Source organism: Anolis carolinensis, unplaced genomic scaffold, assembly GCF_035594765.1.
Source record: "Anolis carolinensis isolate JA03-04 unplaced genomic scaffold, rAnoCar3.1.pri scaffold_11, whole genome shotgun sequence".
Taxonomy (NCBI): domain Eukaryota; kingdom Metazoa; phylum Chordata; class Lepidosauria; order Squamata; family Dactyloidae; genus Anolis; species Anolis carolinensis.
In genome coordinates this window covers 12,935,404-12,963,231 of record NW_026943822.1, presented here as the reverse complement: position 1 = coordinate 12,963,231, position 27,828 = coordinate 12,935,404, and the positions used below count along the sequence as shown (strand labels likewise).

Below are 27,828 nucleotides of genomic sequence, written 5' to 3'. Positions count from 1 at the left end.
TATTTTTGGGGAAACAGGGTATATATAGATAGCATCGGGTAAGGCTACAGAGGTCATCCAGTCTGACCCTCTGCCATGCAGGAACGCTCAATCAATGCAGAGGCAGGATGGCCATCTGCAAGGAGTGCTTCATTTGTGTGTTTTGGCATGGTAAGGGGTCGGACAGAATACCTTCTGGGGTGTTGTCCAACTCTATATGGGTGTATAAAAGCCACCAATCAGTGCCGTAATGGGAAAACTATATCAATTTATGGAATCTCAAGAAAGCTACATTGGGTCCCCAGGAAGACTGGATTCACACTGTTCCATTTATGAGTTTACATGCAAACCTACCAGATTGCAAATCCTCATAGTCCTTGATGTCATTGCCAGGGTTTTTCTCTATGATTTGCTCTATTTCCTTGTCTGTTAGGTATTGTACATCGTCACTTTGGCTTCTACTCTGTTGTTCAGCTATGACGGCCGCTTGGAAACTCAAGTAACTCCTTGGTATCTGGGAAGGAATGCTGAAAATCAATGGCCATTGAAGTCATTTCAGTGTTCCAGGGATGTTAACACTGAAGTATTGCTTAAATCAAGTGAGGGCAAATAATGTCCACAGTTCTGTCTCCAATGAGGAGAAAATAAATCTTTCTCAGAAATCTTGTACAGCAAAAATCTTCCCCAGAAAGGGCATTCTTTCACACCACAATCCTTATATTATTTTTGTCTGTGCAAGATTTCTTTAACAAATTGCAGAATTTACCCTGCAAGGTGAAAAGCTTTCTCCAACGCGCAATGTATTGCACAAGATTTCCCTAGCCTAAAATGATACATTTTAATATATTGGTTTTATGGTTCCTGTCCCCTTGATCTGGTCATGTAAGAGTGATTTATTGTTATAACTGTATTATTTTACTTTGTTTAATAATGTGTATTATGTTGTTATGTAATGTTTGTGTTTGCTTTTATGACTGTAAACTGCCCTGAGTCCCATCTGGGAGATAGGGCGGTATATAAATAAAGTTTTATTATTATTATTATTATGGTACGCACCAATCTCCCAACAAGCTTTTGTGAGCCAATCGAACTCCCAATGTCCTTCATGTTGATGGTGATGTGATAGATCAGATGCCGCAGACCTTCCAGGCCTTCGAGCGTCTTACATGAGATTTCGCTGCAATGAAAACCAGCAAAGAGATTTTAATATCCCATAATGGTGGAAATAGCTTCTCAGGGTCACTACTATCTAGAAGAGGTTAAGAGGTTCACACTGACTTCACACCTAGAAACCTAGCACCGTCCTTTCCTACTACCTTCAATTTTATGGCCCTTTCCAACGGGTCTTGTCCTCACATCCAAAGGGAGATAGCCTCATATATTGGACAGATGGCAAGCTATTTAATCTCAGCAGGCTGAAAGCCAAAACCAAGTTCACAGCAGCATCTATTATAGAACTCCAATATGCTGATGATAACATAGTCTGTGCTCATTCAGAAGAAGACCTAAAAGCCACTCTAAACACATTTGCAGAAGCATATGAAAAGTTTAGCCTCCCAATGAACATTGAAAAACCAAAGTGCTCTTTCAACAAAAAGGTTTGAATCCGCAAGACGGGATGAGCTCCCGTCTGTCGACCCTAGCTTTCTATGTGGGGACATGAGAGAAGCTCCCCGCAGGATGGTAACACATCCAGGCTTCCCCTGGGCAACGACTTTGAAGACGGCCAATTCTCTCACACCAGAAGCAACTTGCCTCAATTCGCTTCTGACACAATAAAGAAATGACAGAACCAATTAGAAAATGGAATTTATAACATAGGAATAAAAACGTGTGACAGAATGTAATGGCTACAGAAAAATACATCTTGTGTCTGACAGGAGGAAATGACACACAATTGGTGGAAAGCAATGCATTTACTGTATATACTCGAGTATAAGCCTAGTTTTTCAGCCCTTTTTTAAAGACTGAAAAAGCCCCCCTCAGCTTATACTCGGGTGAGGGTCCTGGTTGGCTTATATTTGGGTCATCTTATACTCGAGAATATATGGTACATTTATTATTTTTCTCTATTATTATTGGTATTATTACATTTATTTTACTATATTTTTATTATTATTAATAATACATTTATTATTTCAGTCTGATCTTATTATTATTGCATTTATTATTTTACTCTATTTATTATTACACATATTATTTTCCTGTAATAATAATAATAATAATAATAATTATATATTTATTATTTTACTCTATTATTATTATTAAAAGGATACATAAGCACATTTACATTGAAGAAGATGAGAATAATGACTGGATCAGAGTTGGACAGTCTTATGTTAAGTTTGAGCTTTATGTAAATATTCAAAAACATTTAACCTACTGATGCCTCAATTAATGTAATTTTCTTGGTATCTATTTTTATTTCTGAAATTTATCACCCTCGGCTTATATTGGAGTCGATGTTTTCCCAGTTTTTGGGGGGTAAAATTAGGTGCCTTGGCTTATATTCGGGTCGGCTTATACTCAAATATATACGGTACTTACTGTAAGTGTTTCATTGTGATATCTGGGAAGCCGGTTGCTCTCGAGCCGGATGGGGATCGGCAAACAGCCAGGACATAGGCTCTCAGGGTGGCGATCCTTTCAACGCGGAATTTGGTTTCAATCAAGTCAAGGTGAGTTCCCACCACCAACACAACCGAATTTGGTGCTTTGGCCTGGAAAGGGGAAAAAACTGCGATGTCACTGCATCCAAGTATTTCTCTCCATATTCTATCTGCTGAAATCCAATCTCATGGAGGAAACAAACATTGTGTGTAAACATGGAGGAATTCAGCAGAAATTGTTATAATTGCAAGGGCTTATTAAAAAGGAGTTTGCCAGTACCATGTGCCATATTAGAAGGAATACGAGGGCTATCCAGAAAGTAGGTTACGTTTTGGATTTTAAAAAGGACAAAGTATAGGATAAATCATCTACCATATGCAGCTGAAAGACACATCCCAAAACTACAATCTCATGTAATCCCCATTGAAATTTAGCCATGTTTCATATAGATATATGAGTTTGAAAAGTACTGCCCCAGTAAATTTGCCGCCTCTCTCCTCCGTTTCCAACAATGCGAGCATGGCTGGCAGCGCAGCGTTTTGGCTACGCTGCAGGAAGGGAGAAGGGGGAAGAGCTGAGGACACAAGTGGGGAATTTAAAATCCAAAATGTAACCTACTTTCTGGATAGCCCTCGTATTTCTTATTGGGCTGAGTGAGAAGGAATGCCGACGGGATGACGAAAAACGAAAAGAATCTAGATCCAGATTACATATCTAGCACAAAGCCAGGTGAGGATTGAGACCCATTCGAATGGATTCCACTTCCTTTGGAAAATCATCTTTGTGGTTCAGAAGCCCTTGGGAAGTGGCCAAGTGGACAGATTGATTTGTCTCTTAACGTCAATTTCCTTTGACATGCTCTTTTGGGGGAAAAAGTGCAGCCATAAGCTGCTGGCTGGGCCAATTGCAACTCCCAGGTGGCAACAACCAAGAACGGTTTCACTAAATTGTATGAAAGGAATTCTCAATCGAGTCTGTTTCCGTCTGCTGGCATTCTGCATTTTCCGCGCCGTAACTTCCAAGCCCCCAAAAAGCCAGTGTAACTTCCCCCTTCCTTACCTCAATATTCAGTAACCAGAACTGAAGATTTGCCACTGCTTCCTCCCCCAATGCCAAGTTCCAGACGACAACGTATAATGCTTTATCTGTGAAGAAACACTGATTGACTGTCGACATGCTGGCGGGACCCCCAATATCCCAGGCGTTAAACACGACCGAATCCATCTAATTGGACAAAGAGAAACATTGAGGGAGAGACAACACCCCGTGCAGTTAAAGCCAATCGAGCAGAGATAATGGTCAATGCATAATGAACCCGCACCCTGCGTATCTCCATAATGTGCAACACTAGGCATCAATGGGGATCAATGTTCTGGCCGGAGAAAGAAACGTTTGTACGGGACGACTATCACTTCTACACAGGAAATCCAAGCTAATTGCTCCCGGCTTAGTCGCTATGCCTTTGCAATGGCGAGAAAAGGAGGGAGGGCTCTTAACACTCCTTCATTAAATATGGATTTCGCTTATTTTTCACAGACTGAATAGTTACCTTGGGTCTGTAACGGCAGGCACTTTCCACATCAGTTGAGATATATACGTAGGAATGAAACATTATTATCAACTGTATCAATCCCTGCCCCACTTTGTACGAACAAAACGGCTAATTTACAAGACTCTACCACTGGAGTTATGCAATGACATAATCTCAAGGAGTAGCCTATTGGATTCTTGGAGTCCCCTATACATCTGGAACATTTGCATAGATTCTGTACTCAATTCACAATAGACACTATGTCGGGACCAGTGGCCCAACAGTGGATCATGAGAACGAAAATCTGGTCCACGAACCTTACTTCTTATTTGTTTATTTTATTTAGTTTATTTCTGTTCATTTCCACAGAGCTGACCATTGCATTGGATAGACCACATCAGCTCCAGATTATTAAATATGGTTTTCTATGGGCGAGCAGATGGCGACTACTGGATGGCATATGGCATATGGGATATGGTCTATCCAATGCATTTTTCTGAATGAGCACTCCAAATAACCAAGTAAAGGTAAAGGTAAAGGTTTTTCCCTGACGTTAAGTCCAGTCATGTCTGACTCTGGGGGTTGGTGCTCATCTCCATTTCTAAGCTGAAGAGCCGGCGTTGTCCGTAGACACCTCCAAGGTCATGTGGCCGGCATGACTGCATGGAGTGCCGGTGGCGAAGTGCATTAAAGCACTGAGCTGGAGACCGAAAGGTCCCAGGTTCAATCCCCGGGAGTGGCTGCTGTTAGCTCCAGCTCCTGCCAACCTAGCAGTTCGAATACATGCCAATGTGAGTAGATCAATAGGTACTGCTCTGGCGGGAAGGTAACAGCGCTCCAAATAACCAAACTGAATCTAAAAACTGATTCGGAACCCTATTGGTACTAATGTTGGAGAGTGGTCCTTGGTCAAAAAAAGGTTGGGAACCACTGGTCTGGACCTACAGCAATGACAGAAACTACCGTATGCTCTGCAGTCTTGAAACCCCAAACGATCCAATCGAGAACCCGATTTTAGGTCCTTGAATAACGGGAAGGGAGCAAAAGGAGCTGCTTGTTGCAAAAAAGCACTCTCTTAGGTCGAAATTGGCACAAACAAAATGTGGCAAAAATTATGCTCCATGCTACCTAGAAGGCACCCAGTACATTTTGGGAATAGAAAAGCCTAGGGTGCCACCTAAAACCCACACTTTGCCCACTTCTGCACTGGTAAAGGTAAAGGTTTCCCCTGACATTAAGTCCAGTCATGTCTGGACATGGTGCTCATCTCCATTTCTAAGCTGAAGAACAGGCATTGTCCGTAGACACCTCCAAGGTCATGTGGCCAGCATGACTGCATGGAGCGCCCTTACCTTCCCGCTGGAGCGGTACCTATTGATCTATTCACATTTGCATATTTTCGAACTGCTAGGTTGGCAGAAGCTGGAGCTAACAGCGAGCGCTCACTCCGCTCCCTGGATTCGAACTGCCGACCTTTTGCTGCAAGTTCAGCAGCTCAGTGCTTTAACACACTTCGCCACTGGGGCTCCACTCCACAGTAGATACTGAGTTGAAAGGAATCTGCTGTTTGAAGTAAATGAATTTGTTTGAAGTTAATTAATTAATTAATCAGCCCCATAGGGTTTTTAATAATCTATTCTGTATTTATTATGATTTTACCATTTATGTGTTTTAAATGCAATTTTTTATCCTGTATTTTTGTTTTAATTGATATATTGTATTACTGTTTTATCTTTTTATAGTGTGATTTGTATTATGTTGCCTATGTTTTGTTCTATGATGTGTGGGCCTCTGCCCCATGTAAGCCGCCCCGAGTCCCCGCGGGGAGATGGTGGCGGGGTATAAAGTTTTATTATTATTATTATTAAATGAGACTGATAAAGCAGCGAGGCACATCACTTGTTATTTTTACAATCACCAAGAACAAGGATCTCAACTTCAGCATCAATGTAAACCTATCATTGAAAATGGCTTTTGCCATTTTTCAAAGCACATCTCTTTGTTCGCTCCTGCCTCAGGCTCCACTCTGCTTTGTACCTTGGAAGAAAAAGAAACCCCTCCTGGTATTTTCATGCTCACCTTTGCCTTGAACCCAGAGGGTTTCTGCAGCTCCCACTTGGAGGTCCGGATGGTGGCATCATTGGGCATGGCCGGGGAAGCCTTCCCTGTCTGCAGTACCTCTATCAGGGTGGATTTCCCTTGCCGCGGGGGCCCCACGACGATCACCTTCATCAGGTTGCATTTCTCCGCTTTGCGCAGCTGCGCTCGAAGGTAGGCTAAGATGGCTTTGGGACCTGGCCAGGGGAGGAATGACAAAATGGCTCAGAAGCCCAAACATCCCGGCAGCTCCTGGCCTGAACAGCTGTAACTCTGTCTTTCATTTTCCCTGAGTTAAGGTAATGGTAAAGGTTTCCCCTTGACATTAAGTCTAGTTGTGTCCAACTCTGGGGGTTGGTACTCATCTCCATTTCTAAGCTGAAGAGCCGGCATTGTCCATAGACACCTCCAAGGTCACTGGCATGACTGCATGGAGCGCCGTTACCTTCCCGCCGGAGCAGTACCTATTGATCTACTCACATTTGCACGTTTTTGAACTGCTAGATTAGCAGAAGCTGGGGCTAACAGCGGAAGCTCACCCTGCGCCCTGGATTAGAACTGCTGACCAGTGGTCAGCAAGTTCAGCAGCTCAGTGGTTTAACTCGCTGCGCCACCAGAGGCTCCAAATGCACACAATAACAACAAAAAGCACACTGCAATTTAAAATTTTATATATAGATGGCTGATTTGTTTGTTTTTCTCTTGTCAGTTATCCATAACAACTGCTTTGATAAAGTACCTTTTGTGGCTAATGATATAACGTAAACTACGGAAGGTATATCATTGTGAGTCTGGCCATATCGAAACTATCGAGCACGTGCTCCTCCAGTGTATGTTTTATAGAGATATTAGAATCAATTTCATCACTCCTTAGCTTTTAAAACATCCAGGCTGCATTGAAAGATACTACACCTCTCTGCTGCTCTCAGACTCCTGTTCTGCAATAACCTATAGTGTCGCCAGGTTCTGTGCGGCAGCAATTTCCATCAGACGGATGATGACTGACCCCACAGGGCCTGTAGCCAGAGCAATCTGTTATAACTGAAAGACTGCAAATGCCCTATCCCCCTCCAGAGCCACTTAGTGGTTCGATATTTACTAGTAGCTGACCCTGCTAATAGTCTGTTTTTAATTTGTTTTTATTATAGCATGTTTTTAACTTGTTCTTTTATCTGACTTTTATGGGAACTGCGATTCCCCTTTTCGGGCACCTGTGCCCATTTCTATATATTCTGGTCATAGACCGTAATAAATTGCTGAACTGAACTGAACATTGAGGCTACCAGCAGGAGCTCACCCTGCTCCCTGGATTCGGACGGCCGACTTTTCGGTCAGCAGGTTCAGCAGCTCAGCAGTTTAACCCACTGCGCCACCGACAGGCTTCCAAATGTGAGTTAGGTCAGTTTTAAGTTGTGAATCTTCATCTGCATTTCATCAGTCGAAGAACTGTTTAAAGCTACAGATAATGCGATTGCTGTTGCCCGTTTTTGGTCTAAAATTATTTAGCTGCTTGTGCTCCCTTTATTATTTTTATACTTATTTATGCAATGCTTTTGACATAAAATAAATAAATCAGTGGATTCAATTGTATACAGTAACTTTAGGAAAGCTGTGCATATTTCCCCAACAGGGAAAAAGAACAGACTCCTAATCCCATTGAGAGACACAGCGGCCTGGCCGGATTCCTCCCCATTTTCTGCGCCATTCAACAATAAATAAAACAAAGCCTGGTTTTGGTTCCAAACAGCTGAGATGAATAAACCCCATGGAAGAAACAGACTAACTCTCTTTCCTGATTTCAGCGGGAAGGTTGCCAATATTCAGCTCCTCCAGATCCAGCTGCCAGAGATTAGCCAGTTGCCCAAGTTCGGGAGGAAGCTCGTGAATGCCTGCATTGCTGTCAGAAAATATAAAATAAAATATAAAATAAACACACTCATCTAGAGAGACTCCACTGTTTCGTCCCTCTCTTTGCATAGACAGCACTTTGGGTCATTGTAGGACTTTTCCATTATTGGGAAGAGCCCGACATTCAGAGACGAAGCCCAGACACTTCGACCTAATGCGTATGTGTGCTGTGTTGCTATATATATGTAATTAATAATAATAATAGAGCTATATTACTATTATTATTATCTCTAATATCCTAGGCCCTTAGGAAAAGCCCAATATTCAGAGACGAAGTCACTTGGACCTAATATGTATGTGTGTTGTGTTCTTATATACATGTAATTAAAATAATAATAATAATAATAATAATAATAATAATAATAATAATAATAATAATTGCGGCCCAGGAGCAAGCCATCAGAAAAAAAGCAATTAAGACCAAGATCGAAAAATCAGCTGATGACCCAAAATGCAGACTGTGCAAGGAAACCGACGAAACCATTGATCATATCCTCAGCTGCTGTAAGAAAATCGCACAGACAGACTACAAACAGAGGCACAACCATGTGGCCCAAATCATTCATTGGAACTTATGCCTCAAGTACCACCTTCCAGCAGCAAAGAACTGGTGGGATCACAAACCTGCAAAAGTATTGGAGAATGAGCACGCAAAGATACTGTGGGACTTCCGAATCCAGACTGACAAAGTTCTGGAACACACCAGACATCACAGTTGTGGAAAAGAACAAGGTTTGGATCATTGATGTTGCCATCCCAGGTGACAGTCGCATTGACGAAAAACAACAGGAAAAACTCAGCCGCTCTCAGGACCTCAAGATTGAACTTCAAAGACTCTGGCAGAAACCAGTGCAGGTGGTCCTGGTGGTGATGGGCACATTGGGTGCCGTGCCAAAAGATCTCAGCCGGCATTTGGAAACAATAGACATTCACAAAATTATGATCTGCCAGCTGCAAAAGGCCACCCTACTGGGATCTGTGCACATCATCCGAAAATACATCACACAGTCCTAGACACTTGGGAAGTGTTCGACTTGTGATTTTGTGATACGAAATCCAGCATATCTATCTTGTTTCTTGTGTCATACAATAAAATAATAATAATAATAAAAACCCATAAACCCATGTCACACAGCCTCTGAGGATGCCTGCCAGAGATGTGGGCGAAACGTCAGGAGAGAATACTTCTGGAACATGGCCACATAGCCCGAAAGACATACAAGAACCAAGCAAGTGGAGTTTTCATGGCAAGCATGGCATTTCTCAGCCGGACTTACTTTCCCAAATAAAGCTCCGTCAACCCTTTGAGAAAGCAGACCGACTGTGGGACGGAGTCCAGCTGGTTGTCGTTCAGATAGAGAACTTCGAGAGTCTCAGCCAAGAATTCGGGAAACTCCAAGGCGGAACCTGGAGGGAGGCACAAGCAGAATTCAGCGCAAAAAGATGGATACAAGCTCTGATTTCAGAGGCATAAAGTTGACTATATGTGTCGTAGAAAAATCCAATCTTTAGCATGTGCTAGGAAAACTAGGCTTGAAGAGATTAATGCATTGAAATGAAATCCTACAGACCGACCTTCCGGTCATGCTGACATAGAGTCCGGAGGTTGGGAAAACTGGTAAGGGATACTATAAATCTTGAGGTGCATAAATTGGGGAATAATAATAATAATAATAATAATAATAATAATAATAATAATAATAATAATTTTATTATTATTATTATTATTTATACCCCGCCCCATCTCCCCGAAGGGACTCAGGGCGGCTTACATGGGGCCAAGCCCGGTCATGACAATATAAAAAAAGCAGTAAAACAAATCAAACAACAATAAAACCAGTTATAAAAACACATACAATACATCACGATAAAATCATGGATAAGATCTGTAGGAAACTGGGCTAAAGTGCTAGTTATGTCGATATCATCGGGGGGAGTAGTTATCCAAAGTGTCATAGCCATCAAAGGTGCTAGGAGAATGCCTGTATATGTGTTTGTATATGTGTGTGTGTGTGTGTGTGTGTGTGTGTGTGTGTGTGTATGGTAGATATAGTATCATAGATTTGGAAGGAACCTCCAATGGTCATCCAATTCAGCCCTGTTATTAATTGGAGTTGTTTGTAAGTCACATGTTGTTAACTCAGGGACTGCATGTATCTATATATATAAAAGGGTAATGAAATTTTGGCCTAGGACAAAACAACAAAACTACACATCCCAGAAACACTAAACTTGGCAGCACAACCCCTCATCCATGCCTCTATGTTCATACAACAAAAAGAAAAGAAGAATAAAGTCCTAATTAGAGGGAGAGGAATAATTGTTTTTATCCAATTGCTGCCAGTTAGAAGGCTAACTTGGTCTCCTAGCAATCCACTCAGCCCAAGGGACAGGCAGAGTTAGGCCTCACTTAGGCCTCTTCCACACTGCCTATAAAATACAGATTATCTGATTTCAACTGGATTATACGGCAGTGTAGACTCAAGGCCCTTCCACACAGCTATATAACCCATTTATAATCTTATATTATCTGCTTTGAACTGGATTATCTTTACTCCACACTGCCATATAATCCACTTCAGTGTGCATTTTATACAGCTGTGTAGAAGGGGCCTCATATAATCCAGTTCTAGCAGATAATGTAAGATTATAAATATACAGTACAGTCTCACTTATCCAACATAAACAGGCCGGTAGAACATTGGATAAGTGAATATCTTGGATAATAAGAAGGGATTCAGGAAAAGACTATTAAACATCAAATTAGGTAATTCGCCACAGCAACGCGTGGCCGGGCACAGCTAGTCTATATATATAAAAGAGTGATGGCATCAGGGCAGCGGACAAAACAACAAAACTACAGGCTCCCCAACCTCGAAATTTGACAACACAACCCATCATACACGGCTTTAGGTTGATACCACAAAAAGGAAAAGAAAAATAAAGTCCTAATTACAGGGAGAGGAATAATAGTTTTTATCCAATTGCTGCCAGTTTGAAGGCTAAGCTCCACCCACTTGGTCTCCTAGCAACCTACTCAGCCCAGGGGACAGGCACAGTTAGGTCTCACTTAGGCCTCTTCCACAGATTATCAGATTTTGATTATATGGCAATGTAGACTCAAGGCCCTTCCACACAGCTATATAACCCATTTATAATCTTATATTATCTGCTTTGAACTGGATTATCTTGACTCCACACTGCCATATAATCCACTTCAGTATGCATACTAAACATAAAGACAACCATACAACAGACATTCAATACCACCACTACCTCAACAATTTCTCACCAACACCACCAGACAACGCCACAGCAACGCGTGGCCGGGCACAGCTAGTATACATATAAAGGTCTTTGCCAAAGATGAGGCTAGCTTCACAGCTTGGGAAAAGCCTCCAAGGAGCCTCTCCCTATGACGGGATACACAAGAAGAAAGGGCTTCCCCAAAGCCCTTACAGCCTACTCTTCTCCTTTGCGTGCCGTACCGGTTTCGGTGCCAGAACGCCCTCGGTTCCTTGTACTGAAGAAAGAAATCCGCTTCATTTTGACTCCATCGTCCATTCTGTAGGCAAACAAACAGAAGACTGATGAATCAGAAAGCCCCCCTCTGTAGTATAATTTGGGTATATCTATACTATAGAGCAGGACTGGGCCAACTTTGGCCCTCCAGGTGTTTTGGACTCCAACTCCCACAATTCCTAACAGCCTACCGGCTGTTAGGAATTGTGAGAGTTGGAGTCCAAAACACCTGGAAGGCCAAAGTTGGCCCAGACCTGCAATAGAATCAATGCAGCATCACATCACTAGGTTTAAGTTAAGAAATAGAGGGAGTTATTAAGAATTTAAAAGCCGGGAAAGCTCCAGGTCTGGATGGACTGGGGACAGAATATTATAAAAGTTTTAGAGAAGTATTGATTCCAAAAGTATTAGAATTGCATAATGGAAGGAGAGAAGATACCAGGATCATGGAGAAAGTCAATAATAATACTAATACAAAAACCTGGCTAAAGATTTAACAGACCCAGGGTCATATAGATCCATATCATTAGTTAATCAGGACACAAAGATTTTATCTGCTATAATAACTAATAGAATGAATAAATGCATGCACATATATATATATATATATATATATACACAGTAGAGTCTCACTTATCCAACATTCTGGATTATCCAACGCATTTTTGTAGTCAATGTTTTCAATACATCGTGATATTTTGGTGCTACATTCGTAAATACAGTAATTACTACATAGCATTACTGCTTACTGAACTACTTTTTCTGTCAAATTTGTTGTATAACATGATGTTTTGGTGCTTAATTTGTAAAATCATAACCTAATTTGATGTTTAATAGGCTTTTCCTTAATGCCTCCTTATTATCCAACATATTCGCTTATCCAACGTTCTGCTGGCCCATTTATGTTGGATAAGTGAGACTCTACTGTATATATATATATATATATATATATATATATATATATATATATATATATAAGATCAGTGTGGGTTTGTAAAAGGAGGACAAATGCCAAATTTGATAGGGAGAGCATTAAATAAAATGTGTGGTTCAAGAGAGAAAGATAAAAGCAGGGATATTATCATTGGGATATATTTAAAGCTTTTGATGTGTGGAATGGCAAACAATAAGTCATTTTTATGACTTTTATTTTGGTGTTTAAATCATGTTTCATTAAGCGTGCCATTTTATCTTTATGTGTTAATGTTTAAAATTTTATAACTGCATGTGTGTTTCATTTGATGTGTTTATTTTGTTTATTGTATTTACCTGGGCTCGACCCCATGTAAGCCGCCCTGAGTCCCTTCGGGGAGATGGAGGCAGGGTATAAAAGTAAAGTTATTATTATTATTATTATTATTATTATTATTATTATTATTATTATTATTATTAAGTTGCAGTTTTACGGCTCCCTGGATGGCATCGCATTGAGCCATGGAAGTGCAAGTGGTGCTCAACAGCATTAATTCCAGAGCACAGATGCAAGAGAAAGGACTCACTTTCCAAGCTGGTTCTTGGAGAGGTCCAAGGACTTCAGTCGCCGGCAAGTCCACTTCTCTTGGGAAGGCAATGTGAGGATCTGGTTTCCTGAGAGCTTCAAGAAGGCCAAAGCCTGAAACGGGAAGAGGAACATTTCAGGATTGGGGATGGAGAAGGGGCTAAATATTGTGGCAAAACTGTATTGGTTCCATGCCTTCTTGTGATAGCAAACCTCTAGTATTTTTTGCTGTGTTCCCCCCAAACCCCTCCAGTCATCAAATGTCAGCACATCATGTATGTGTGCCAAGTTTAGTCCAGCTCCGTCAGTGTTTGGGTTCACAGTGCTCTCTGGATGCAGATGAACTACAACTCCACCAAATCAAGATGAATTCCCCCCAAAGACCTCTGGTATTTTTTGCTGGGCATGGGGGCTCTTTGTGCCAAGTTTGGTCCAATTCTATCTATGGTGGAGTTCAGAGTACTCATTGATTGCAAGTGAACTATTTTATTATTATTATTTTATTATGACACAGCAAACAAGATAGATATGCTGGATTTCATTTCACAAAATCACAAGTCGAACACTTCCCAAGTGTCTAGGACTGTGTGATGTATTTTCGGATGATGTGCACAGATCCCAGTAGGGTGGCCTTTTGCAGTTGACAGATCGTAATTTTGTCAATGTCTATTGTTTCCAAATGCCGGTTGAGATCTTTTGGCACGGCACCACTGGGACCACCTGCACTGGTTTCTGCCAGAGTCTTTGAAGTTCCATCTTGAGGTCCTGATAGCAGCTGAGTTTTTCCTGTTGTTTTTCGTCAATGCGACTGTCACCTGGGATGGCAACATCAATGATCCAAACCTTTTTCTTTTCCACAACTGTGATGTCTGGTGTGTTGTGTTCCAGAACTTTGTCAGTCTGGATTCGGAAGTCCCATAGTATCTTTGCATGTTCATTTTCCAATACTTTTGCAGGTTTGTGATCCCACCAGTTCTTTGCTGCTGGAAGGTGGTACTTGAGGCATAAGTTCCAATGAATCATTTGGGCCACATAGTTGTGCCTCTGTTTGTAGTCTGTCTGTGCGATTTTCTTACAGCAGCTGAGGATATGATCAATGGTTTCGTCGGTTTCCTTGCACAGTCTGCATTTTGGTTCATCAGCTGATTTTTCGATCTTGGCCTGAATTGCCTTTGTTCTGATGGCTTGCTCCTGGGCTGCAAGGATCAGGCCTTCTGTCTCCTTCTTCAGGGTCCCATTCGTGAGCCACAGCCAGGTCTTCTCCTTATCAGCTTTTCCTTCAATGTTGTCAAGGAACTTTCCATGCAATGTTTTGTTGTGCCAGCTGTCAGCTCTAGTTTGTAGTGTGGTTTTCTTGTACTGGTTTTTTGTCAGCTGTGCTTTGAGGAGTTTCTGATTTTTGACTTCAATCAAAGCAGGTTCTTCACTTTGCTTTACATATTCTGCCAGGGCATGTTCTTCTTCTTTGACTGCTTGTTTTACTTGTAAGAGTCCTCTGCCCCCTGATCTTCTAGGCAGATAGAGCCGGTCAACATCACTGCGAGGGTGCAGTGAATGATGAATGGTCATGAGTTCTCTTGTTTTTCTGTCCAAATTGTCCAGTTCCATCTTTGTCCAGTTTATGATGCCAGCAGTATATCTTATGACAGGTATGGCCCAGGTGTTTATGGCTTTGATGGTGTTGCCTCCATTGAGCTTGCTTTTGAGAATTTTTCTGACCCTTTGTGTGTATTCTTTACTGACCACAGTCTTCACATTTTCATGCTTGATGTTGTCCAGCTGTAATATGCCCAGATATTTATAGGCCTCTGGCTGATATGTATTATTATTATTATTATTATTATTATTATTATTATTATTATTATTATCAACACAACGACGTTGTATGGCACAGCAAACAAGATAGATATGCTGGATTTCGTTTCGCAAAACCACAAGTCGAACACTTCCCAAGTGTCTAGGACTGTGTGATGTATTTTCTGATGATGTGTGCAGATCCCAGTAGGGTGGCCTTTTGCAGTTGGCAGATGGTGATTTTGTCAATGTCTATTGTTTCCAAATGCCGGCTGAGATCTTTTGGCACAGCACCCAGTGTGCCCATCACCACCGGGACCACCTGTACTGGTTTCTGCCAGAGTGTTTGAAGTTCAATCTTGAGGTCCTGATAGCAGCTGAGTTTTTCCTGTTGTTTTTCATCTATGCGACTGTCACCTGGGATGGCAACATCAATGATCCAAACCTTGTTCTTTTCCACAACTGTGATGTCTGGTGTGTTGTGTTCCAGAACTTTGTCAGTCTGGATTCGGAAGTCCCACAGTATCTTTGCGTGCTTATTTTCCAATACTTTATTATTATTATTATTATTATTATTATTATTATTATTATTATTTACTACATTTATATGCCGCCCTTCTCACCCCAAAGGGGACTCAGAGTGGCTTACAAATTCCATTCACATACAATATATTATATTATTAGCATAGTACAATACTAGTATTACATTACTATATTGTACTATATCATTACATTGTAATATTATTAGTAATATTACATTTAATATATAATACATAATTAATATTATTAAATTGTATTATTATCAGTATTATATTGTAATACATTATAATATTATAATAACTATACATCCCAGTACCTACAACTCCAAAATGTCCAGGTCACTTCCCCTCAAAACCCACTAGTATTCAAATTTGGGCATATCGGGTATGCATGCCAAGTTTGGTCCAGATTCATCATTGTTTGGGTTCACATTGTGCTCTAAGTGAACTACAACTCTTATAAATCCCTCCAAAGTCCTCCAGTATTTTTTGTTGGTCATGGTGGTTTTGTGTGACACGTTAGTCCCAGGTTCGTCGTTGGTGGAGTTCATAGTGTTTTTGGACTGCAGGTGAACTATACATCCCAATCCCTACAACTCCTATAGTTCATGGTGAATTCCCCCAAATCCCTCCAATATGTTCAGTTGCTGATCAATTCCTCTGTTTGTTGTGTGCCATAGAAACAACCGTGGATTTAATAAATCTTAGGGAAAATCAATTTAGGAGAGAAAATGCCACAACACCGCCACCTAGCGTTCCGATGTTGGACACGGATACATTTCAATTCCTTCAAGGAAATACAGACCGTCCCCAAGTTACATCCAACTCCTAGTTAAGAAGAGGGCTGGATTGGATGGCCTTTGGGGGTACCTTCCAAATCAATGATACCATATCTCTCTCATATATATATAATACACACACACACACACACACACACATACATATAAAAGGGTAATGAAATTTCGGCCTAGCACAAAACAACAAAACTAAACACCCCACAACCTCAAAAATTGACAGCACAACCCCTCATCCACGCCTCTACGGTCATACAACAAAAAGAAAAGAAAAATAAAGTCCTAATTAGAGGGAGAGGAATAATTGTTTTTATCCAATTGCTGCCAGTTAGAAGGCTAAGCTCTGCCCACTTGGTCTCCTATTTATTTATTTATTTATTTATTTACTTACAGTATTTATATTCCGCCCTTCTCACCCCGAAGGAGACTCAGGGCGGATTACAATGAACATATATATATGGCAAACATTCAATGCCAACAGACAAACAACATACAGTATAGACAGACACAGAGGCATTTAACATTTTTCCAGCTTCACGATTCTGGCCACAGGGGGAGCTGTTGCTTCACTGTCCACTAGTGGCTGTACTTCCTCATTCCTTTCCTCGTGTTTTGCTGGCAGTTTTATGGTGTTGTAAATTAGTTAAATTAGCCTCCCACATAAAGCGTACCTAAATTTCCCTACTTGACAGATGCAACTGTCTTTCGGGGCTGCATAGGTCAACAGCAAACCGGGCTATTTAATGGTCGGGGGCTTAACCCGACCTGGGCTTTGAACTCATGACCTCTTGGTCAGTAGTGATTTATTGCAGTTGGTTACTAGCCAGCTGCGCCACAGCCCGGACCTCGCCACAGCCCGGACCTCCTAGCAACCCACTCAGCCCAGGGGACAGGCAGAAGTTCGAAAACATGCCAATGTGAGTAGATCAATAGGTACTGCTCCGGCAGGAAGGTAACAGCGCTCCATGCAGTCATGCCACACGACCTTGGAGGAGTCTACGGACAACGCCAACTCTTCAGCTTAGAAATGGAGATGAGCACCAACCTCCAGAGTCAGACACGACTGGACTTAATGTTAGGGGAAAACCTTTACCCTTTACCTTAACTACCACCAATTCCTCAATACTTTATTTGCCATACCACCATACTTCGCCACAGCAACGCGTGGCCGGGCACAGCTAGTATATATATGTATGTGTGTGTGTGTGTGTGTGTGTGTGTGTGTGTGTGTGTATATATATATATATATATATTACACACACACACAAACACACAGACAATCCCTGTAAGAAAGGTTTCAGACAACATCAATAAGAGGCACAGGGTGCATCTACACTGCAGAATTCATGCAGTTTGGCACCACTCAAACTGCCACAGCACATTGCTGTGGAATCCTGGGGCCCATTTACACTGTCGTATAACTCAGTTTCTGAATCCAGTTCAAAGCAGATAATCTGGATCCAAAATTGGATCGTATAACAGTGTACATCCTGCCTGGCGAAAGGCTTAAGGACCTTGTAAAAAAGCAACTCCGGTGATTCCACAGCAGTTAAAATGGTCTCAACCCGCATTAATCCCACCCTTGGGAAGGTCATAGCAAGACGTGCAAACTGGAAAAATGATGGCGGGGTGGTCCCACTTACCTCCAGCTGGAAAAGGCACTGAGGGACGTCCTTCAGAGCATTGTCGGAAAAATCGACTTCCTTCAGGTGATTTTTCCAAAACACGGCCAGTGTGTCAGGGAGGGATTCCAATGCGTTTTGAGCTGCCTTGCAACATTTCTGGAGGGAGACAGGAGAAATAAAGGGCATTCATATTCAAAACGAAATGTCTGTTTTTGCAACTCACAGCAACCAATAATGAATACAGTTTGGCCCTGCTTTAACTGCCATTAAATCTGTCAACAAGGGGTTGGAGTATCCATTGCTAGAACTGGCACTGGGATTAGGACTAAAAGCATAAGCAATGGCACAAGACCTGGACAATTCTGGATCTCGTTCCTACTCTGCAAACGCAGGGCCTGAAGCTCCGTCTCTCTATCTATGAGATCAAGCCCAAGGATCCCTTGGCTACTTCCGGCGGTGAGTGTAGCATCCCTTTCATCTCCTAGAGATAGATATATTTCTGTTTTGTCCCAGACTTACTAAGGGACAGGCCCATGGCTGAGGAAACACCTTCAGTTTATTCCTAGAGACATTAAGGACGTTCAGCGATTTCAGGCAGTGAAGAAATGGATCCGGTAACTCCGACAACCTGTTGTCTGAGACATCCAGCTCCTGCAGCTTCCTCAACCCAATCCAGTTGATGCCTTAAAAAGAAACAAAAGAACCATCAGCTGATCTAGGGATGCTGGATTGGTCAAGTCCTTTAAGCTCCTCGACCACAAGATCTTCATTCTCAAATGGCCACAACGGACCAGGAGGGTTTGGACCAAGGGGATGGAAAGGGCAAAGGATGCCTAGAGAGCGAGGAAGGCACTAGGAAGCAGGTATTCGAATTCAAAATATAAAAGTACTAGCTGTGCCCAGCCACGCGTTGCTGTGGCGAAGTATGGTGGTATGGGAAATAAAGTATTGAGGAATTGGTGGTAGTTAAAGTAAAGGGTAAAGGTTTTCTCCTGACATTAAGTCCATTTGTGTCCAACTGCACACTGAAGTGGATTATATGGCAGTGTGGAGTCAAGATAATCCAGTTCAAAGCAGATAATTATTGCAGGTTCAAACTATCTGCCCATTTAACAATAGGATACTCTGCCATTATTACTATGCACTTTATTGACTACTTAGGCTAAGAAACTACCTCTCCCATGCTGAAATATGCTGCACCTTGGCCCAGATCTGAGTTTTAGTCTTCTGTTTTTAATATTTTATGCTGTATGTTGTTTTTTTATAATGGTTTTATTGATGTTGATGTTTTATTGTTGAAATATTCACTTCACTGTTTTATTGTTGTATATGTCGGGCTTTGTCCCCATGTAAGCCGCTCCAAGTCCCTCCGGGGAGATGGGGCGGGGTATAAAAATAAAGTTATTATTATTATTATTATTATTATTATTATTATTATTATTATTATTATTATTATTATAGATTATAAATGGGTTATATAGCTGTGTGGAAGGGCCTTGAGTCTACACTGCCATATAATCCAGTTCAAATCAGATAATCTGTATTTTATAGGCAGTGTGGAAGAGGCCTAAGTGAGGCCTAACTCTGCCTGTCCCCTGGGCTGAGTGGGTTGCTAGGGAGACCAAGTGGGCGGAGCTTAGCCTTCTAACTGGCAGCAATTGGATAAAAACAATTATTCCTCTCCCTCTAATTAGGACTTTATTTTTCTTTTCTTTTTCTTTTTTTTGTATGAACATAGAGGCATGGATGAGGGGTTGTGCTGCCAAGTTTAGTGTTTCTGGGATGTGCAGTTTTGTTGTTTTGTCCTAGGTCGAAATTTCATTACCCTTTTATATATATAGATAGGCCTTAAACTCAGAGTGAAGCAGTCGCCTCAGGAAACGAAGACCAAGAGGCAGAATGGCACCTCCAGCAAAGGTTATAAAGGGCAAACGTATGAGTGTTGTGTAGCCTTCTATGACTCTGATTGCTATCTAGGGGCAATTTTACTACAATTTTTTCATACAATCCTAACACGAGTGCTGATGTACACTTTTGAACAATTAAGTAGTTTTTTTTGGGGGGGGGGGAGGAAGGACCATTTTTTTCCTTTGTCTCAAGCAGCAAAAGCCTGGAAAACACATTGGGACCTTGCTCAGATTTGCAGACGAATGGAAAAATGAGCAACTGGGAACGCCTCCCCCTTCCTATAGCATGATAACGGAAGTCAGCTGTGGCCCCTTCCACACAGTTGCATAAAATCCGCATTGAGCTGGATTATATGGCAATCTGGACTCAGATAATTCTGTTCAAAGCATTTATTTGCCTTGATATTCTGGGTTATATGGCTGTGTGAAAGGGCGCTGGGCAAGATGTGCAGTTCTGAAACTCCCAAGATGGACTCACCATACTCTTCATCAAATAACGTCTCCAAATAATTCTTGGCAGCCAGAAGCCTTTGGAGTCTGCAGAGGTGCAAGAAGCCCGAAGGGAGGCTGAGGAACCTGTTGTTGGATATGTCGACCTCAAGTAATCTGTGGGTTTGAAGGTGAGAAAAAAGGGTAGTAATCAAATCTAATCAAATCAACAACAGCAATGATGATGATGATGATGATGATGGTGGTGGTGGAGGTGGTGGAGGCAACACCATCAAGGCCATAAACACCTCGGGCATATCTGTCATAAGACATACCCCTGGCATTATAAATTGGACACAGGTGGTACTGGACAATTTGGACAGAAAAACAAGAAAATTCATGACCATTCATCATTCACTGCACCCTCACAGTGATGTTGTCCAGCTATATCTGCCTAGAAGATCAGGGGGCAGAGGACTCTTACAGGTAAAACAAGCAGTCAAAGAAGAACATGCCTTGGCAGAATATTTAAATCAAAGTGAAGAACCTGCTTTGATTGAAGTCAAAAATCAGAAACTCCTCAAAGCACAGCAGACAAAAAACCAGTACAAGAAAACCGCACTACAAACTAGAGCTGACAGCTGGCACAACAAAACATTGCATGGAATGTTCCTTGACAAAATTGAAGGAAAAGCTGACAAGGAGAAGACCTGGCTCTGGCTCACGAATGGGATCCTGAAGAAGGAGACAGAAGGCTTGATCCTCGCAGCCCAGGAGCAAGCCATCAGAACAAATGAAATTAAGGCCAAGATTGAAAGATCAGCTGATGACCCAAAATGCAGAGTCTGCAAGGAAACTGACGAAACCATTGATCATATCCTCAGCTGATGTAAGAAAATCACACAGAAGACTACAAACAGAGGCACAACCATGTGGCCCAAATGATTCACTGGAACTTATGCCTCAAGTACCACCTTCCAGCAGCAAAGAACTGGTGGGATCACAAACCTGCAAAAGTATTGGAAAATGAACACGCAAAGATACTGTGGGACTTCCGAATCCAGACTGACAAAGTTCTGGAACACAACACACCAGACATCACAGTTGTGGAAAAGAAAAAGGTTTGGATCATTGATGTTGCCATCCCATTGACGAAAAACAACAGGAAAAACTCAGCCACTATCAGGACCTCAAGATTGAACTGCAAAGACTCTGGCAGAAACCGGTGGTGATCAGCACACTGGGTGCCGTGCCAAAAGATCTCAGCCAGCATTTGGAAACAAAAGACATTGACAAAATTACCATCTGCCAACTGCAAAAGGCCACCCTACTGGGATCTGCACGAATCATCTGAAAATACATCACACAGTCCTAGACACTTGAGAAGTGTACGACTTGTGATTTTGTGATACGAAATCCAGGATATCTATCTTGTTTGCTGTGTCAATAACAACAACAACAACAATAATAATAATCTTTATTCTTATACCCCGCCCCACCTCCCCGAAGGGACTCGGAATGGCTTACACAGGGACAAGCTCGAACAACAACATAACATAGCATTACATGTATAAAATTTAACAACAATTTAAAACATTCCAACAATAAACAAAAACGACATAACAAGACAATTACTTTGAAAGCCTGAGCATAACTTTTGCACATAGCAAAAGGTGACTAGTGCAGAGCTCAAGGGTCTATAGATAAAGTCAGAATGAAAAATGGAGGAATATCCATGTAGGCAGCAATTCAGGCAATTCCAACTGGATGGCCCACCACGAGGATCTTCCTCCAAGACAAACCAAGAATGGGCAACGTGGAGGTCCCCGAACAAACTCAGAAGTGGAGTCGGCAGATCAAAAGGCAACCTGGCAAAATGGCACTACCTAGAAGAATCCTCCACCTTTTGCAACAGACAACTCAGCACATGAATGCTTGCCCACCATGCCCTGCGTCATGCACAGAGGAAGAACTACTCAAAGCTACAGACAATGCTGTCACTGTTGCCCGTTTTTGGTCGAAGATCATTTAGCCGTTAGTGTTCGCTTTATTTTATCAGTTTTATACTATTTATGCAATGCTTTTGACATGAAAGAAAATACATAAATCAATAACATGTTTCACACACCCTCTCTTCCTCAATATCATTTTAGATCCTAAACAGTGTTAATGTGGGATTTGTGTATTGATAGTGTTTAAATGCAATTTGTGCCATGCTTGTATTGCAACTGATTGCATCATCCAGAATGTACCATAGTGTGGAAAGAGTTAATTGCCAAGAAGCTATGATGACCTTGATGTGTGGCAGGAACTAGGGAGTATCCAGACACAAGTCAGTTCAGTCGAGTTCTGTCTGCCTAGAGTTTGAGTCAAGTCCTGTGTTCATCTGTCGTCTGTTAGTCTGTTTGTGTTGATACAGTAAAACTTTGTAAATAGTTTTACCAACGTCTCCGAGTGTCTCTTCGTTCTGCGCTCCACTGATTCCACCCAACTACTGCTGCGCTGCAAATACTCTGACAAACAGGACTTTTTAAATACAAATGAATGGAAGTGGGTAACCAGATAACAGCCGTTATAGCAATGACACATACTTTGTGCACATGATTTCATCCGAAGAGTGTACGCCAGGCAGCTCACACAACCGGTTCTCATTGAGGCTCAGTTTCTGGAGGTTGACCAGCCCCCAAGGGAGAGCGGAGGGCAGCGAGGCCAGGCGGTTGGCGGAGAGGTGCAGCTCGGTCACCTGCTGGGAGACGTCCATCAGCCAGTTGAGGTCCACCCAAGGGAGCCTCAGGCGCGACCAGTTCACAAGGAGAGCCTTAAGATGTAAGCAAAAGAGAAGGCTTCAATGGGAAGCATCAACAATTCCAATTGGAAAGCAGGGGCCGGATCTCTGAGAAAAATCACTCTAAATGCAGGCGTCAGATGAGTTACTTTTTGGTGGATTATACATTCCAGAATCCCCATGCAGTGTGTTAGCCAAAGACTCAATATTTCTGAAATTTGATTACAGAATTACAGACTATAGAAGACATATAAGGCAAGCATTCAATGCCTTTTACACAACGACATACAAGACACAGACAAGGTAAAGGTCGGAGGGTTGTTGGATGTCTTTCGGGCTGTGTGGCCATGTTCCAGAAGTATGTTCTCCTGACGTTTCGCCCACATCTATGGCAGGCATCCTCAGAAGTTGTGAGGTATGGATAAACTAAGTAAGGAAAGGAAAGAATATATATCTGTGTAGAGTCCAGGGTGTGGCAAAAGTCCTTTGTCACTGGGAAGCCAGCATTAATGTTTCAGTTAATCACCCTAATTAGCATTGGAAAGGTTTTTGTCTCTTGCCTGGGGGCATCCTTTGTTAGTCATTAGCTGTGCTCTGCCCTCAGAGTGTTGGTTCCCATATACTGTTTTGATTTTAGAGTTTTTTTTAATACTGGTAGCCAGATTTTGTTCATTTTCATGGTTTCTTCCTTTCTGTTGAAGTTGTCCACATGCCTGTGGATTTCAATGGCTTCTCTGTGTAGTCTGACATGATAGTTGTTGGAATGGTCCAGCATTTCTGTGTTCTCTGTGTTGTGAGGTATGGATAAACCTCTGAGGATGCCTGCCATAGATGTGGGCAAAACGTCAGGAGAGAATACTTCTGGAACATGGCCACACAGCCCGAAAAACATACAACAACCCTGTGATCCCGGCCATGAAAGCCTTTGACAAGACAAGGTAAAGGTCTTCCCCCTTTGTCGTCTGGAGGCGATGCTCAACTCTGGCCATGGGGAGATGCTCTTGTTCCATTTTTCCATGTTGAGGAGCCTGTTATCGTAGACATCTCCGATCTGTTGCCAGCATATTTTGCATATCTGCACAGGGTGCCCCTTTACCTTCCCACCGAGGTGGTACCTATTCATCTACTCACATTGCATGCTTTCAAACAGCATTGCATGCTTTCAAAATAACTTGTTTTATCCGCAGCTATGACTGCATTTTATGAATTTTAATGTTTTACACTGTAATTATGTATGTGTGTGATTGTATGGTTTTATCATTTTAGATTTATATATCTATATATATAAAAGGGTAATGAAATTTCGGCCTAGGACAAAACAACAAAACTACACATCCCAGAAACACTAAACCTGGCAGCACAACCCCTCATCCATGCCTCTACGTTCATACAACAAAAAGAAAAGAAAAATAAAGTCCTAATTAGAGGGAGAGGAATAATTGTTTTTATCCAATTGCTGCCAGTTAGAAGGCTAAGCTCCACCCACTTGGTCTCCTAGCAACCCACTCAGCCCAGGGGACAGGCAGAGTTAGGCCTCACTTAGGCCTCTTCCACACTGCCTATAAAATACAGATTATCTGATTTTAACTGGATTATATGGCAGTGTAGACTCAAGGCCCTTCCACACAGCCAAATAACCCTTTTAGAATCTTATATTATCTGCTTTGAACTGGATTATTTTGACTCAACACTGCCATATAATCCACTTCAGTGTACATTTTATCCAGCTGTGTAAAAGGGGCCTCATACTTCGCTACAGCAACGCGTGGCCAGGTACAGCTAATAATAATAATAATAATAATAATAATAATAATAATAATAATAATAATAATAATAGTAAAACTTTATTTATACCCCACCACCATCTCCCCATGGGGACTCGAGGTGGCTTACATGGGGCAGAGGCCCAAACAACATAGAACAAAGCATAAGCAACATAATACAAATCACACTATAAAAAGATAAAACAGTAATATAATATATCAATTAAAACAAAAATACAGGATAAAAAATTGCATTTAAAACACATAAATGGTACGTAGTTAGCTATATGCGACATATTACTGTATTATGTGAGCCGTCCCGAGTCCCTTCGGGAAGATGGTGGCAAGGCAGAAATAGATTGGCAGAAGCTAGGGCTGACAGTCAGGAGCTCACGGCTTTGAATTGCCAACCCTCCGGTTGACAGATTTTCCTGCAGTTAGTGTTTTAACCCGCTGCAGTACTGTGGCCCAATTGATGATGCAAAGTCTTTGGTATTGATTAATTAATTGCATTTCCGTCAATCAATTGATTTTTATTGTTTTTAACAACTTGTAAGCTGCTTTGAGTTCCATTACAAGTAAAAAGGCAAAAGACGAATGAAACAAACGAGTAAACTTTACTATGGGGGGTCTTTCAAAGTCTCCATCCACCAGAGAGGATCGATGCTTCGATATACAAAGAGACACTCACTGTTTTTGCAGGAGCACTCCTGGATGAGGCTGTCGTTTCAACAAAATATTGCCGAAGGAGGCGTTTGCTTGCAGCAGGGCAGTCCATCAGGATGTAGGAGCAAAAGAAGGACCCGTTCTCAAGCAAGAAGGCAGCAACGTCCTCATATCCTAATAAAGAACCCAGCAAAGAGATACAAAGGAGATGCCAAGAAGATCGTATTTTCTGCGGTGTGCCTTGTACAAAGCTCACGGCAACATACCTGCTTTTATGGCTGCATACAAAGGCAATCGGATAAGAGCAGGGAATTCATTCTTCCGCACGGCACAGCTGTCAGGGTCTGCTTTGTACGTCAGGACCAGCAGCTTGACTATCTCCAGGTGGCCCCGCTGGCAGGCAATGGCGAGCATCCAGTTCAGAAGCTGCAAGATGTTGGAAGAACCTAGTCAAACAAAGGTTCATCGACTGTAATTCCAGCAAAGTGACCAAAAAAGGGGGTGCAAAATACAACAAAATATCAGAACAGTGATATCTTTATTTAACCAACTAGAAAGCCCAAAAGGCACGAGAAGAAAAGTGATAATATTACACCCGTTACACCTGTTGTCAGGTAAACTTTGGTCCAGCATTTATGTGAGACCTCAACTCCCAGAAGCCTCGCCCGCCTTGGCCACTGCCAGGAATTCTGGGAAGTCCAAAATGCCCAGAGGATCAAAGGCGGGATTGAGGGGAAACCAGAGCAGCCAAAGGGGTCGGGCTGTGGTGCAGGCTGGTGAGCAGCCTGCTGCAATAAATCACTTTGACCATGAGGTCATGAGTTCGAGGCCAGCCCATGGTGGGGTGAGCACCCATCAATTAAAAAATAAAAAATAGCCCCTGCTCGTTGCTGACCTAGCAACCCAAAAGATAGTTGCATCTATCAAGTAGGAAATAAGGTACCACTTATAAAGTGGGGAGGCAAATTTAACTAAGGGAGATTAGGGAAGCCCCATCACTCATGTCTTTTAGGAAGCAGCTGAAGACCTGGATGTGGGCCCAAGTTTTGGCCCAGTTTAGGATACGAGTTGATATAACCTGATGTATTCGTTGGATTAATGTGAAGTTGAATACAGACTGGCTCTGACCTTTGGCCCAGTGCCACTGGCCCTGTTGTAATGGTCACACAGTGTTTTACTGTTTTAATTGGGTATGATACTGGTTTTTAAGTGTGTTTTTATGATTGATGGTTTTTATTATATTTTATATTATATGTGGCATTAATCTTGCCATTATGTAAGACCGCTCTGGAAGAAGAGCGGTATATAAATTAATTAAATAAATAAATTTATGATGTCGGAATGAGGAAGTGCCGTCAGAGTGGATGATGAAGCAGCTGCTCCCCCCTGTGGCCAGAATCGAACATCCCCTCAGGAGAAGGTTAAATTGCCTCTGCGTCTGTCTCTGTCTCTGTTCTATGTGTATATGGGCACTGAATGTTTGCCCTATATGTATATAATGTGATCCGCCCTGCATCCCCTTCGGGGTGAAAAAGACGGGTGGAATATAAATACTGTAAATAAATAAATAAATAAAAGTCACACACAACTTTGTCAACAATGTCACTTCCCTTTTCCTATGTGATTTGTATCTCCATCCTTTGCCTGAGAAAGAAACCCGTGAAGCTTCGAAAGCATGCACGGTGTATCTTGTGCTTTAGAGTTGGTCCCTAAAGGCACCATCGTTTTGTGGACTTTGGGTGAATGGGGTGAGGTGGGGTTCTTGGTTCATGGTCAACTCATTGTCCACAAAGACTCCAAGGTCGTTTTCACACGGGACTCTATTTTCAAGCCAGGCGTCCCATCTTGTATCTTTGCATTTCATTTTTTTCTGCCTAAGTGTAGTATCTTGCCTTTCTCCTTATTGAAATTTATGTTGTTACTTTTGGCCAATCAGCTCTCTAATTTGTTAAGGTCATTTTGAATTCTGATCCTGTCTCCTGGAGGATTAGTTCTCCCTCCTCATTTGGTGTCATCTGCAAGTCCAAAACATCTGGGGGAGCACAGGGTGAGAGCCACTGCTCTAGATCTCTTTTGAGGGTCGTCTCCAAACAAAAGGGCTTTTTTGGAAGGGGGGGGGGGACCAACTTCTATACCAGAGTGGAGGCAGCATCAAACAGGCTCTGTCTGTGTTGGATTATGGTTATATGTGTATGAAATGTAAATCAAGTGTTTTCTGCTGTTGTGATTGCTATGATCTATCAGGCATGGTTTCCGGCTTGGAGGTCGGAACTTCCTTCGGACTGAGGAATGTGGTTTCTTATCTCTGTGTGTGTTGAGCTGGTGCTTGCCGAGGCAAGAGGCTGAAGAGAATGCCAGCTCAGAGCGATGGCTTTTGCTAT

General features: G+C 42.0%; 1 protein-coding gene across 3 annotated transcripts in view; it reads right to left on the bottom strand.

Moving 5' to 3' along the window:
• lrrk1 (leucine rich repeat kinase 1) overlaps window positions 1-27,828 on the bottom strand; it is a 101,760-nt gene that overhangs the window by 39,075 nt on the left and 34,857 nt on the right. For 2 of the 3 annotated variants that reach the window (XM_062963002.1, XM_062963003.1), the window contains exons 5-19: window positions 25,714-25,893; window positions 25,473-25,621; window positions 22,825-23,051; window positions 20,283-20,410; window positions 18,417-18,580; window positions 17,916-18,053; window positions 13,147-13,259; window positions 11,614-11,690; window positions 9,403-9,532; window positions 8,002-8,114; window positions 6,200-6,414; window positions 3,649-3,813; window positions 2,527-2,699; window positions 1,036-1,156; window positions 334-493 (exon numbers count right to left, since the gene is read on the bottom strand). In XM_062963002.1, the coding sequence (XP_062819072.1) occupies window positions 334-493; window positions 1,036-1,156; window positions 2,527-2,699; window positions 3,649-3,813; window positions 6,200-6,414; window positions 8,002-8,114; window positions 9,403-9,532; window positions 11,614-11,690; window positions 13,147-13,259; window positions 17,916-18,053; window positions 18,417-18,580; window positions 20,283-20,410; window positions 22,825-23,051; window positions 25,473-25,621; window positions 25,714-25,893 (2,253 nt within the window). The remainder of the gene's footprint in view (window positions 1-333; window positions 494-1,035; window positions 1,157-2,526; window positions 2,700-3,648; window positions 3,814-6,199; window positions 6,415-8,001; window positions 8,115-9,402; window positions 9,533-11,613; window positions 11,691-13,146; window positions 13,260-17,915; window positions 18,054-18,416; window positions 18,581-20,282; window positions 20,411-22,824; window positions 23,052-25,472; window positions 25,622-25,713; window positions 25,894-27,828) is intronic. The other variant, XM_062963004.1, reaches the window with a different exon arrangement.